We start from the raw sequence: 14,784 nt of genomic DNA on the forward strand, positions 1-14,784 counted from the left end.
TGAAGGCAAGTATTTTCTCTGAAGTGGTGGTCATCACCTCTATGAACTAGGGGTTTTCAGAAAGTTTGATTTGACTTGACCCTTTGGCTTTAAAGGAAACAGATCTTGGCTAATATTGAGAATCCTACTCAAAAAGAAGTTTTCAAGCTGGGACAGGGAAATAATGAGCCAACAGGAATGTCTGGATGCTAGAAAATGCCAGAAAATGGGTTGAGGCAGGCCTTGGCTCAGTTTAACTCAAAAAATGTTAATATAGGCCAAAAAATCAATTTTTCTTGCCTTCTTGATGAAATAGTGTGGTGTAATCTGGTTGTGAGTGACTTCTAAGCCTGATCCTGGACCACAGCAATGTTGTGATAGGTTGAAAGGTGAACAAAGTCCAATATTGGAGTTCTAGGTTCAGCGCCAAGATAACGATAAACTCTGTGTCCTAGGAAAGACACTGTCCTCCATGACCTAGTGGTCTACAGAACTCATAAATGACATCATGCCCCATATTTAAGCATTTTAAGTGTCTCTGAAGCTTAGAACAAGCTTGTTTTGTGTTTAGCAACATTCTCCTCAAATAAGGAAGGCAGGGAATGGAGATTATTAATTGCTTAATAGGTGCGGATAGAAGCGATTATCTAAATAAATGGTAGCTGCACACTAAAGCGTGTTTACCAAGCAGGAGAGGGCAGAAATTGCAAGGTAGAAGGACTGAAATACTTGAGGAACACACTTCTTGCTGCATTTTATTTGTTCTGAGGTATAAACCCCATCAAGAAATGCCAAAAGGGCAAGACTTCAGAAAGCTCTGAAAACCAGGGCCCTGATGAAGGCCTCCAAAATCCCTAGAGAGTTATTTGTGTGTGGTTGGGGTGGCCTGTGAGGAAGATTTGAAGTCTCCTTCCTTGCTTCTGAGATGGCAAGTGATATTTCCCAGTTTAGCAATGGTCCCCAGCATGGTTTGGGCCCAAGACAGCCAGCAGTGGTGCAACCAAGCCCTTTGCACCGTTTGGGGATTAGCCCAGGGCCAGGAACCGTTCCCCAAGGTGGTTTGGATGCAGACTCCTTGTTCTGGGGGAGTTTGGTGCCATGGAAGCAGCCAGATGAAGCCACGGTGTGTTGGCACCTGGCTGGGGTCTGTAGTTACTGCTTTGATACTTGAACTAGGAACAATAATTATCCATCTGTGAATCCTTATTGCTAGCTTGCAACAATATAACAAAGAAAAAAAATCGCTAACAAATGTTGATATTGAGCACGTTAATTGTGGTGGTAACTGTAAGTTTGATTTTGATTTTTTTAATAGACAGCATTTTACTTTCATGCTCCCCTGTCGCTTGAGCGCGGCATCTTATATTCCTTTTATATCCGTTAGAATGAAAATAATTCATTAAAATTAAAAAAGCGGGCCAAAGCCTCAGCTGGTGTAAATTGCCAGAGCCCTATGGATGCCAGCTCGCTCCAGCTGAGATCTGGCCTTACATAACCTCGTTTTAAGGGTATGTTCAGCCAGCCTCCACTTCAAGCCTTCCAGCCGAGCAGTTACACATGTCCTCATTTCCTCCCTTCCAAGGAGTGGGCTTTTAATCTGCAAACACCCTCTGGTGCGTAAGGATAATGGCCCCTTGCAAGAGCTAGCAGGAGTGCCTGCGGAGGAGGCGGTAGGAGGGGGAGCCACCAGCTGAATAACTCAACCCATCCCACCCCTCTTCTCCCAGGGGTGAGCACCAGGGAGAAGGCTGGTGCTTCAAGATGGTGAGGGAGATGTTGGCCACCCACCCAACGCGCGTTGCTACTGCAACACCTAGGACGTCACCATGTGCCTGTAGTGCCCTGGGGAGGAGAGCTGGCTGGAGAGAAATGAGAAAAACCTATTAAGCCAAAAGGGCGTGCATGTAAGGCGCTGCAAGAGCAAGTTGCAACCTACATAGCAGAGTTATTTTTTTTTCTTTTCCTAGCAGTCCTTTTCTGACCTCTAGGTGGGAAGTCCTCTAGTGTCCCTCTAGTGTCTGTGACCCTCTTAGGGGGCTGAAAAATGACCCTTGAGATCAGAAATGCTCTCTCATTTTTAAGCCAGACTTAACTTCTCCGAAAGCAGAAGTAGGTTTGGTTGTGCATGGTCAAGAAGATGTTCCTAACGTGAAGTTGTTGGGAGGGGTCTGAGTAGCCTCAATCCCATTCCTTTCCATCTTTCCATATACCTATAGGCAATTTCAAGACCTGGTCCTGGGCACTATAACTTCATCAGGCTGCTAAATTGTAGTATAATTGCTAGATTGGTCAAGGTGTACTAGTGCTGTCCCAAATAATCAGAAACTTGGCAAGGTTCAGGACTGAGCAGGGGCCAGGGATCATACCCAATCCTGAGCCTGAAGGCTACTACCTGCTTTTGGGGCATGACAGAGCTCCTTTCTGTGGTCAGTCTGGGCCAGCGGCCTCAGGAAAAGTGATCAGGCCCACGTCTTTTGTTGACTATTGTAGATGAAGGGTGAGATTCCTGACCTTGGTCAGCTTGCGGTTGTGTGGGACAGGCCCTCAGGACAGTGATTCCCTCAAAACACAGCCCAGGGTCTTAGAAACATGCTTCTGCAGCCCTCTTACACGCCAGCATCCTCTTCATTTCAAGCCAGCCTGTTGCCTGAGGCATCCTCCTGCGCTTTCTGCTGGTGGTACTCGGAACCGCCTCTGTAAACTGTGCCGTGCCAAGGCACAGACATTATCCTGCAGTAGTCCCCACTGCTAAAGTGTCAACGCAGTCTCTGGCAATTTTGGCAAAGGCCAGCCAGCACGGATGTAGCCACGTGGAATCAAGCGATGCCAGCTGGCCAAGGACAAAGGCTGCTGTTTGGTTTCTTTTTAATGGTACGGACAGAGGCTCTGACTCCATAATCCTGTCTCTGAACGTTTCTGCTAAGCAGTCTTTGTCATCCACGTGAAGCGTCCCTTTCCACGGGACCACGGGCGGTTTTATTTTTTATAGCAGGAACCTCTCCTCTTCTCTCTCCTGGTGGCACCCTGGGGTCCTCCCCAAAGATTATTTGACCACGTTTCTGAAGCTGATGGCTTTGGCTCCTCAAAAAATGTGTTTTGGCACAAGAACAACGGTGACTTTGCCCCGCGTGGTTTGTGTGCTGCTGCAGCATACGTAGTAAATAAGCATGAGGGTAATTATACCAACAGGAATGCTGGGAACCCTGCCAGAACAGAGGGGACAGCCAACCCTTTGTGCATTTAAAGGAAAAAAATCCCGAATCGCCCCCCCAGCCCCAAATTAGTTCTATCTCTTGAAGCCATGATGGGACTTAGAACTAAAAATACACGAGTACACACAAATACACACACTCGTATACAAAAATAGCTAGCATTCAGAAAACAATAAAGAGCCCAAAGTTAGGCTTCTGTATCCAAAATTAAGCTCTTAAATAAATAAATTAGCCTAATTTTCAAAAGCACAGAGCGGTGAATGGCTTTCACTGACATAAGAGGAAGCATCATGTTGCTAAAGATTGAAGATCAGGCCTGAATATGGATTTGAAAGTCTAATTATAGAATCCTGTTTGCTACTGGCTTGACCGAGAACAACAAATTTCAGGTGAAATGACATTGATCTCTTTTTTCTCAGAGTTTGTCTACACTTAACCAGTATTAGCAAAAGGAGGAAAAAGCCCTTAAACAAATAAATAAAATACCACAAAGAAGAAAGAGATATAATGGAATAAAACTGCTTACACCAGTGCTGTACATACGTGTTCGTGAAGAGGATTAAGCACTGTCAATGTTAAAGCTGGCTGAAAATTTATATTGATTAATTAGTTATGTATTAGGTGTTGAAAGCTTACCGGGTAGAAATGCTGCCGTTCCCAGCTGCTGTAGGATTTTCTCTGCTGAAAATTCCCCAGTTGACTGGTATCAAGGCGGAATGGGTCTCTACTCCCTCCCTTCCTCTCTTTGTCAGATTTGGGGCTGAACAATGCTAAAGAGAGAGCAACATGTTTCTGTACGGACCAAAGAGTATGTGGTATGTCATCTCCTGGTGGTGAACTGGGGCCAGCATGGGCCACGTGGAAGACGTGGCTCTGGTCCTGGCCTGATGTGGCTGGTGAGCAGAGCCCATATACACCTCCTGGTGACAGCAGAGCCATCTTGGCAGGCTCAAAAGTCAAAACCTTCCCTCCTTTCTGGAGGTAAAATTCAAGGGGTGTTACGCAAGGGATGTGGGTGAAGGCTGGAAGGTGGAGAGGACCAAAGGGAAGTTCGCGTCACTTCTGCTGCAAAGGGTCCTTGGGGCTGTTCTCTTCATGTGCTGTTCATTTGGGAGGCCGTGACGTCTTGCTGGCCAAAATTATGCCAAGGGACTCCATGAGGTCGCAGTGCCATGTGGCAATTTGTCCTGCTGGTCTTCCAGCACAGAGCAGATTGGGCAGGGCTGGGCCTTATGGCATCAAGGAAACGTAGCTGCCCTGTGCGGAGGACTGTCAGGAGGTCGAGTGCTGCTTTGCTCCTGGGTTTGTGCTGCCATGGTCAGAGGCCTGAGCGGCCACTGAGACATCTTGGTTCTCCTCTCTACCTGTTTAGAGGACTCTGGGAGAGCCCTCTTGGTGATCCGTACTCCGTTTACCCAACTGTCATCCAGAGGGACCTGGACAGGCCTGCGAGGTGGGCCTGTGTAACCTCATCAGGGTCTACAAGGCCAAGGGCAAGGTCCTGTGTCTGGGCTGGGGCGATCCCAGGCACAAACACAGGCTGGGTGGAGAAAGGATTGAGAGCAGCCCTGAAGAGAAGACCTGGGGGTGCTGGTTGACAAGAGGATCGACACGAGCTAGAAGGGACCTCTGGAAGTCCTCAAGCAAGGCCACCATCATTTTTACATTCTTTCCTGTGTGTTACCTCCATGAACAGGTGGCATCTCCTCCCACTGTGGCCAGTCAGAAACATTCATGCTTGAACTGTGGGATGGTGGCGAATCCCTAGAGCTCAAAGAGAGATCTTTGCAGGACATAGTGCCCCTTCTGTTTGTTTCTGCTTAGTCGGTTTGACTGACTCAGTGTCGTCGTGATAGTTTGCTTCTGCCAACCTGTAGTCCTCAAAAAAGCAAACATGGCTTTAAAAACCATCAACAACTGGGGACAGCAATGTAGAAGCACAGAGGTCAAGAAAAAGTGAGCTGTGAGAAGGGACTGAGAGAAAAATACCTTTTTTTTTTTTTTTTTTTTTTTTGAGTCAGGAGAAAGAAGACTGGGGGTTTACATGGTAACTGTGTACAAGCGGGTAAAAGACTGCTGCAGGGTGAAAGGTAACAAATTCTCCTTGCCTGGGGCTGAGATGATGAGAAATTAGTGCCTTAGCCATCAGCAGATGAGCTTAGGCTTCATGTCCTAGCAGGAATGGGAGCTCCTGGAGAGGGGCTACCCACACAGGGTGACAGGAAGGTTTGGGTGAATGTCTCTGTGGAGAAAGCTGGGCAGAGATGATGCTGTCTTTGCCCAAATGCATGTGGGCAGCACCTTACGGACACTACCACCTTTGTTTTTGGTCGCCCTGTGTCACTGATGTTATGAAAATGAGCTGCATGCTCCTTTCCTCTGCTTTCTCCTTGAGCAACAAGGGCGGCAGCTCGCTCTCCCCAGCGCTGCCTTTCCAGCTAAACAACATTTATTTAATTTCTTGCGCATACGAAGGGAAGGCAGGATTCCTGTGTCATCCTGCAGCTTTTGGGGCTGGCGACTTTCGGGGAAATAACGACGACGAGCGGTGGCACCGGGCGTGCGGGAGGAGAGCTGGTGTCAGGGGGAGAGCAGCTGCTTCCACGGGCACTTCCACCCCACTCGGGCTCAGCTGGGGCTGTCCCACGGCTGTCACCTGTGTCCTGGGTGATCGGTGTAGCAGTTTCTCGAGTGTCGAGCCCCATCTGGTGGCTTTCCTGCGTCATTTTTTGCGCCCTCTGTGTCTTTTTTTTTTTTTTTTTAATTTTGAAATTTTTTTTTTAATTTATTTTCTGTGGTCGTGAGCAGCGAACAGAAGGAAGGGCGAGGTGCTTGAGAAAGGGCAGGGCTTGCAGAGCTGCCGCTGCTTCCCTCCCAGCTCCCTGGGCCAGGCTGCAACTTGGGGACAGACATGGGGGCTCTCAGCTCCTGCATCCCTTCCTCCCTCTCCTCCCTGCTGTGCAATCTCTCTCCGATGATCTCACCGGTTTGACAAAAAAACCTCCCCGGTGTCTCCAGAAGGCACTTCAGCCCACCCTCGTGCTGGCTTCCGCGATGGGACAGGTGAATGGTGTCGGGAGGGAGGTTTCTCTCCGTTGACCAGCCTACATGGCCAGTTTTAGGGTCAGCGTTAGGTGAAATGATTCCCACACCAAATTTCAGAGCACAAGCTTACAGCCACCCCTGCGGGTGAGGAAGGAAAGAGGGCTGGTATTAGGTCATTGCTATCAACAAAAACTAGCAAGGAACCTGTTAGGAGACTTACTTTCTTAAAACACTGTGAGTGTCATGATATCTGGGCAGCTCGTGCAGCCCTGACTTGAACATTGCTGTTTACAGAGGTTGGCCAGAGGTTCTCTCGAGGGAAGCTGTGTTCCCAGGGTGAGGTTTGCAGGTCTTTTGCATACCTGATAGGAAACAGGGCCAACAGAGCAGCATCTGTCCATACACATCACCTCCTTCTAGTCCATTGTTGCCCAAAACCTCAATAGCTGATGAGTGGCAAGCTGTGGCCTTGTGGTCACACACATGCTGAAGGTGACGGTGCTGTCCTGTAGCTCCTCTTGTGATGAAATGGGGTCAGGTCTCTGGGGTCCATGAGGGAAGGTCCTTGGTAGAGTACTGAAGGGGCTTAGACAATCTGTCAAACCACCAGCAAGTGTCATGACCAGCATTTGTCAAGTAGCTTCCCCTCTTGCCAAGAGAACAAAGCAGAGGAGTTGCTTTCTTGAGCAAGTGTTTCATGAGCGTTTCCTACCCCCACGCTCCACATTTGGGTGGTGCAAGTCAAAGATTTTTTGCATTGCAAGAGCTGTCCTCAGATCCTGCAGGAGATGCTGTTAGAGCTGCGGAAAAACCTGTGTCCCCCCCAGACTCCCATTCCCCCAGACATCTTCCTTCTCCCCATAGCGCTGACCCACAGCCCCACTCCCCTGGTATTTTATTGCATGCTGAAGTCTCACACTCAGCTTTTCCTCCCGTTTCCTGCAGGTATATCCGAACTATGTACCTGGGGATCCAGAGCCAGAGGCGGAAGGAACACCAGCGGCGTTTCTACTGGGCTATGATGTACGAATATGCAGACGTAAATATGTTGCGCCTCCTGGAAACTTTCCTCGAGAGCGCCCCTCAACTGGTGCTACAGCTCTGCATAATGATCCAAAAGAACCGTGCAGAAACATTACCATGTAAGTGGCCCCCTTGTCCTCCCCTCCCCATCCTCCCGGCCTCCCCCCGTGTCCCCGTGCTCAGCTGCTGCTGGATGTTGTGCTACGCAACCCATGGCGTAAGGGGCTGCCACTTTGGACAAATCTCATTCCAGCTCCGTGCTGCGTTTGCTGGGTAAAATTTCTGCTCGTTCTGCTGAGAAAAAAAACCACAGCATCACTCAAAGGATGAGTTTCAGCTCTTCCACACCCAGTCCAGAGAAATTATGACGTTATCAGGAGGAGGCAGGCAATCTCTGCTGAGATTGGAAGTGCCAGCATTCGTATGCTGCCTGGCACTGGGTGAACACAATCCTCCTCTGCCTCAGTTTCCCTCCCAAAGTATGTAGGATGATAAAACTGGCCAGGTTTGGATTCGAGTTGTGAGGACAAATGGTTCAATGCCTGTGCAATGCTCTGATGTTGTTAAGTGCAGTATAAGGAGCTTGGTTTTAGAGGTAAAGGCTGTAGGACCTTTACCGAGGAGTACCCAGGAAAGAAAGCTTGGTCATTGGTACCATAGTTTTCAGCAAGTCTAAGAAAATAGGTGGGTGACAGCAGTGGAGGGGACTATGTAGAAATGATGTTGTTGTACAGCAGGTATCACTGCAAAGGGAGATATATAGATAGATGAGCAGGATTGTGGAAGCAGCCACAGAGAGTTGGCTAATTCTGATGTCCTTTGCTGCAGTGATGTCCTGGAGCATGGGGCACCTGTCCCAGCCAAGAGGCATAAACCGCTGTCCCAGCCGTGGGGTGAGCAGCTCTACCAGCCCATGGGAAAGCTGGCTGCCAAGTCCCCAGGCTGAGGGAGAACTGTCCCTTCCAAGGACCAGAAGCAGCATCAGCTGATGCACTGCTGAGATATTCAGGCCCTGCACAATCCACACACCAGGGATGACACTTGGCCGGTGTTTCCCAAAAACAGCCTCCTTGTGGCATGCCATTTCTGGGATATCTGAGGAATTCCTTGGTGCTGGGATTGGAAGCAGGCAGTTCTTCAGGGTTCACTTTTGCTGGTTGGAACCAAGGTCACCGCTATCCCGAGCAGCAGTGAGCTGGACTCCTCTCCCCTTCCTCCATACGTTAGGCACATCCATCACAGTGGTTTCTGGAGGTCTCCCTTCTCCTATTTAAGCAGTCTTTTTCTGAAACCTCTCATCACGAGCTCTCCAGGCCTCCAAACTGCTGCCACAATGAACACGAATTTCTGCAACTCCTGCTAGAGCTGCTCACATTCGCCAGCGCCCTTTTCCTGCTGCTTCCAACAGCTACTATTAACCCCGCTAAAAATGTACAAATCATAACTTAGGAGGCTTGCCCACGCCTTATGCAGATTGTTGGACTTGCTGCTGAAGGCGCTGGGTGAAGTTTGCTGGCCTCTGCTGTGCGGGCAGTCAGGCGACAGGACCAAATAACCCCTCTCGGCTTTCAGATCTGCGGCTGTTTCAGTTCTCCACTTCCAGGCATGGCTGCCTAATCCACTGAACAAGCTGCATCATTTTCTTCCCCCTCCCTTCCTCCAGCTATGCAGTTCCTCCGTTCCTCCACCAAACCGAGCAGCCTGCGCTCTCTTCCGAGGCAGCACACGTCCTCTTGCCGAGCCCTGGAGGGCTCTTTCCCTGCCACGCTCCAGCACGCCGAGCCCTCCGGGTCCCCAAAGCACCTTCTCCCTGCCTGCACCCTGCACGTCCCAGGGATGCTGCCTGCTGCACAGCCCAAGGGATGCAAGCAGCAGGGCTTGCTCGGCGCTCCTGACTCAAATGCAAGGTTTCCTAGAGCTCCTCCACGCTCATTTGTGCTCCTGTCTCCCCCCCCTCCTGGCCACGTAATTACGCAAAGGGAAATTAATTGCTGAGGGGAACCATTATGAAGGGGAGCATCAGAGATTTCCCTGAAGACAGGCAGAAACCAAAGGAGATAGAGATAGATATTGTTAGGATGTCGATGTGTTTACAAATCAGGTTTCTTCTGGCTCGGGGTGTCTAGGTGAGCGTGGCTTGTCAGACAGGACGGGGAAGGACAGTTCTGCCTCTAAACAGGACCAGCATCAGCCTCATCACTGCGGGATGCACGCTGGCAAAAAGGCCCGCAGCAGGGCTCATAGATCCTGGTACAGCCCATGATAATATGTCCGGACTCCAGCCGTTTCCATATGATTCACCCAGTCTCTTATGGATTCAGTCAGTGCCAGAGTAAGGTCCACTTTCCATTTTCCATGTCATACATCCCACCTCCAAGCCCCAGTCCGTCCTAATCTTAAAACTGCAATGCCAAGCCTGGTGCAAGCTCCAGTATTCTCCACTGGTCAACTAATGTCTCCATCTCCTATTTAAGGAGCTGTAGAAGTAGTGTTACTGGAATGGCTATCAGGAAGTTTTGCTTTTTTCTCCTGATTCCCATGCTAAGATAGCTGTTGAGGTGAGAAGAGCAGATCCACTGGAAGTCCTTACTCAGACCCAGAGCATCTCGCCCAGAGATGTTTAGGAGCACGGTAACAGAAAGGGCTGATCTTGTCCTTCCTGGGCAAGTGGTTGCAGTCAGCAGGGAGCACTGTGAGGACTGGCAGACAGGGGTGTGAGCAGGCTAACACTTAATTTCCTGATTTCCCTATGTATTGGACAGAGGGAAGAGAAAAAAATTCACCATGCTTTGCAAGAACCATTTTACTCTTAAAGGCACCTCTTGAAAGGTCTGGGGGGAATCTATGCTGATTGCTCCTTCAGAGCTCAAAAATGGACATGTTTCACTAATGGGCCCCCGCTCACCCAGTAATTAGGTTCTCCTGCATGGTCTGACACCACCAGCAACAGAAGTGCTGGAGCTGGAAGTTAAGGTAAAGTCCCAGCCTCTGTAAAGCTTGGGACAACAGCTCCTGAGATTTCCTGAAGGTCAGGATTCGTTCCTTCATCATATCCTTGGCACAAGGCAGACCAGATCTCAGCTTAGCTGCCATTGCCTGATGACTTGGGAAGAGCAGAAAATAGCACAGAGAGAAAAGAAGTAGGAACACAGTGTACTCCATCGGGTGAGCAGATCTGACCTGGAAGATCCATGCTGAGATCCTGAGCTGAAGTACCTCGTGCTGTGGTTGCTGGGACAAATGGGTCTCCATCGGTTCCTGAATATGTATGGGGAAGGAGCTGGTGTTGGTATGCAGGCCCTTTGTGAGCAATTCATCTGCTACAACCTCAGCTGTCTGGGAAACTGGCAAGGAGTCCAAAACAGCCCTAAAATCGTAGGATCATCTAGGTTGGAAAAGACCTTCGGGATCATCAAGTCCCACCATCAACCCGACCTGCCGAGTCCCATCACTAAACCATGTTCTGGTGTCAACGGAGGGTGAAGGAGGAAGGATATCTCCAAAACATGGGGCAGCCTGTGTCCAAAGGGCACAAAGGAGGTGAGATGAGATGCTCACCCTCTGGCCGCACGTATCTCCAGGGAACCTAGAGGGAACCTGGGTGGTGCGTTTACACCAACCACTTATCATTAGGCAAAAGGAAGTGATAGGGCTCAGAAGAAGATGCAGCCTTGTCCCTCACTCACTGTAATTGTCCCTGAGATTTTGGAGAGGACAGGTGAAAGCGTGGCCATCTCTCTCACATTTCTGGACAGCACTGGACAGAGGACTTCCCTGATTTACCTTAGTTATAAATTGCACAGTGCATTTGGGGAAGGAAACATAATATTAACACACACACCAAAAAAAAGCCCACAAACCCAAACCTTTATTTCTTAATTGATAATCGCTCCCTGGGGATAATCCACCTCACTTCTTGCAGAATTAACCATCCTTAGCCCGCTTCACCCTTCAGAGGTGCCTGCTCTCCTGCGCTGAATGGAAAGGAGCATACACGACCAGATTAAAGGAGACACCCCAATTCTAGGCAGTTAGTGAGGTAAGAGGGATTCCAGTTTTTCAGCATAAATCTCCTCTTAAGGAGGTTTCCTTTCACTTAATTTTTTTTCATGTGGCTACTTAAAGACTTAATGAGATTTAGCCGAACCTCTAACGTCCTTCCACTTATGTCATGAATGCTTTATGCAATGCTTTTTCCGGGAATTTGCCTGCGTGAGGCTGCAGTATTCAGTGCTGGGCTTCTCCCCCCAAAAAGGACTGTCGATCCACCAGTGCTGTGCTGTCTCCTCCACAGCCCTGCTGTTGATCTGAGTCAGATTTTCAACGTAAGCCTTCATTATGCAAAGTCCTGTTGAAGTCTCTGGGGTTTTGTGAGGTGTCTGCACTCTCTGCAGTCTGCAATAAGTAGTCTGAAGCCGCTCATATATTTAAGAAAAAGCAACGTTAGCTTCAGCCTGTCTGAGAAGTTGCTCATTTAAGAAAAGTGTTAAAAGTCAGGCACCGAAAGGGATTTTAGATGTCTCAGCTACAGATGTGTGTTGGCTGCAGAGTTATCACGGTGGAGTTTGCAAAAGACATCGCCAAATCTTGTTGCTCCTCCCAAAGCAAAGCCCTATATCTGTTTTATCATCTCCTCACTCTTCCTCTGCCATGTCCAGAGGCCATTAATGATCAGAGCTTGTCCTTTGTTGCAGGAACATTCCAAGATGCTTTTCCCTGTAACTCAGTTCAGAAAGTTGACTGCTTTTGCGGGGAGTTGGAGGGAAGGGCATTGGAGGACAAGTGGTTAGCAATTGCTCCCACTGTCCAGAGAAGGCATTCACGACTGAGCTGAGTGGGTTTGGGATGAATCAACCTCAAGTTAAACACCCCTGCACCTAAGTGAGAGGCATCCCGTGTGGGTGATAATGAGTTAAGTCTAACGTGGAGATAAATTTCTCAATTAATTTCCCCCTGATGACAGGCTGATAGTTAACCAATAATAAGCTGTGAATAATAGATACGCTGTGAACTACATACAGTCAGAAATGTCCTGTTAGATCTATTCACAGGATAGGAAATGCATCCCAAGGCACCCGGATTTGTTGAGGAATGGTTTGAGATTTAAAAACAAGGCGATGTCTCAAAGACAACAAATTAATGGATTGCTTCTTAGTCAGTCCTGTTCCCACTCAGGCCCCAAAGATCAAAGTAACCTTCTTAGCTGGGAAAAGTAGAAAGGGAGCCTTCAACCTTCAGCTTCCCACGGGTGTAATTTTGAAATGTGATCAACACTGACCTGACCTTAACAGAGGTTAAAGCTGCCAAATCTCCACTGAGCCTCACTCAGTTTGAAAGTCCATCCTGCGAGTAGCACTGCTAGCCCTGAAGGAGCACCCTAAGTTAGTGGGCCAAGCGGGTATGTCCATTGCACAGCATGGCCCTGACGTGGTTTGGGCTTGGACCAGCCAACTCCAGGCCTGGTAATCCCCAAGGACTGCTTGGGAGTGAGCACCTGCCAGGGACCATTTCTGACAGACGGTTTGGATGTGGACACCTTTGGATGGCGAAACATGGGGAACAGGGCCAGGGTGCGCCTGATGGGCACAGGACTGGAGAACAGTCCCTGCAAATGTTTGGTTCTCAGCAGAGACGCAGCCACAGAGGGCGATGGGTGGGAGATGCTGTGCAGAATGGAAAAGCGTGTGTAGAAGTGTATGTGGGGTGCCACAGCCTGGTTTCTACGGTTGTGTTTTTCAGTTTGGGTGTGACTATATATGTATTCCAACAAAGCTTAAAATGTGAATCCAAACACCCAAGTTCAAATCTCTGTGACCTCACTCTGCAAAATTGTCTCCATTTATGCAGTCCCATAACCAAAGTTATAAGATTATAAATATAAATTATGGCACGTTATAAATAAGCCATGGTTCGCTCTTTCTACACGGACATTAGTTTCCAGAGGACTGTGTGCCCAAAGACCAACATGTCATGTACACCTTCTGTTTGGGATGGATGAGGCATCAGTGCAGGCCTAAGTAAAGTCCTTTTCCTCTGCAAGCAGAAATCCTCCTCCCTTACTGATCTCTTTTTCTTAAGATCCAGCAATAGAAATGTATGCCTAAAAAAACTTTGCCTCACAGAATTCTAGATAACAGGAGATGGGGTGGAGGGAAGGTCTACCAGGATCAGACTACCAGGCTTTGGCTTGGGCTGTGTGACAGCTCACAGGGGAAAAAAAAAAACAATAAAACTTTCGGCTGTGAAGCTGGAGATGTATTCTCCTTCTCTTGCCATCTCTTAGGGACTAAAAGAAATAGGAAACATCCATCATGCAGCGCTAATTCCTTATGACAGAAGAGGGGTGAGCAGAAAAGCAGTTGCTCGTTGCCATGTGGGCAAGGAAAAAGGGCTCCACCAGTTGTGTGCTTGCTGAAGGAACTTGGCAGAGAGGAAGCAGAGCAATCTCCACTGAAGCTTTCTCTGATTCAACCACGATTTCCCCTTAAAAGTTCGTCAGCAAACCAAGGAGACACCCGGATAGCTCCAAACCCATGAGCAGCTCACTCAGGAGGCCACTCATATGACTCAGGTGCTTTGCCAGACTGGGGCATATGGCTCTGTTCCTGCCTTCCCCTCCCTCTCACCAAAGCCGGATGACAGATAGCAATTTGGTGCCCTGCTTGAAACGAGTCGCTGGTGCCGGGCCAGTTCCCAGCAGCATCAAAAAGCCATCTCCACAGTTGGCAACGGGCACGGAGGATGTCTTGCTCTGGCGTGCTGAGAGCCGGCCAAGCCCAAGGCACACTGGCAGTGAGCGGCGTGGGGGAAGCTTGCCCTACCATCGGCCGTATTGTCCCAGCGTGGTGGGGAAGGAGTGGGTCCAAGAGCCCCCGAAGCCAATGACAGCTTTTTTTTTTTTTTTTTTTTTTTTTTTTCCAACGGGCTTTGGAGCAAGCCCAGCGAGAGATGTCATCTTTCTCCCTTCTCCCATCCCCACCTGCAGCTTCTCCGTCCACCACCTTGCCATAGCTCTCGCTCTGTTTTTTTTGGAGTGCTATTAAAAAAAAAAAACAACAAAAAAAAAACCCTTCTGTTCCCTATCACGTGCCTCCGTCAGGCGTATGACATGCCACAGCCAGTGAAGATGAGTCACCATTCACGGGACAGCACTGGCAGGCATCCAGTGCTGCCAATTTTAGGCTTTGTAGACTGTGGTAATCACCAGGGGGGTATTACATCCTCAGAGCACTACACAAGCATTAGATCATGTTGTTCCTGGGGCTGCAGGCCAGCTGGGAAACTGAGGCATGGAGAGAGAGGTTTGATTAGCTTAAGGTCCTGGGGGGTTGGATCTCTACACTCCTAGGGAGCAAATTCATGCCAAACAGATTCCAGGCAGGAAATTAAGGCCCTTTCAGGTAATTTTATGCTGCAGACTTTCCCGGAGATGTATCCGTTGTAACAAATTCATGATTAGAGCATAGAAGGAGGTGGCTGCACACTCCTGCGCAATTCGCTAGTAAGTTATATGGAAATTCAACTC

The 14,784-nt window shown here is 48.9% G+C and overlaps 1 protein-coding gene across 1 annotated transcript in view; it reads left to right on the top strand.

Annotated features, from left to right (window-relative positions):
• XKR6 (XK related 6) overlaps positions 1 to 14,784 on the top strand; it is a 188,471-nt gene that overhangs the window by 121,865 nt on the left and 51,822 nt on the right. Inside the window, exon 2 of the mRNA XM_080585721.1 lies at positions 7,182 to 7,378. Coding sequence (XP_080441847.1) covers positions 7,182 to 7,378 — 197 coding nt within the window. The remainder of the gene's footprint in view (positions 1 to 7,181; positions 7,379 to 14,784) is intronic.

Source organism: Anser brachyrhynchus (genome assembly GCF_964034855.1).
Source record: "Anser brachyrhynchus genome assembly, chromosome: 3".
Taxonomy (NCBI): Eukaryota; Metazoa; Chordata; class Aves; order Anseriformes; family Anatidae; genus Anser; species Anser brachyrhynchus.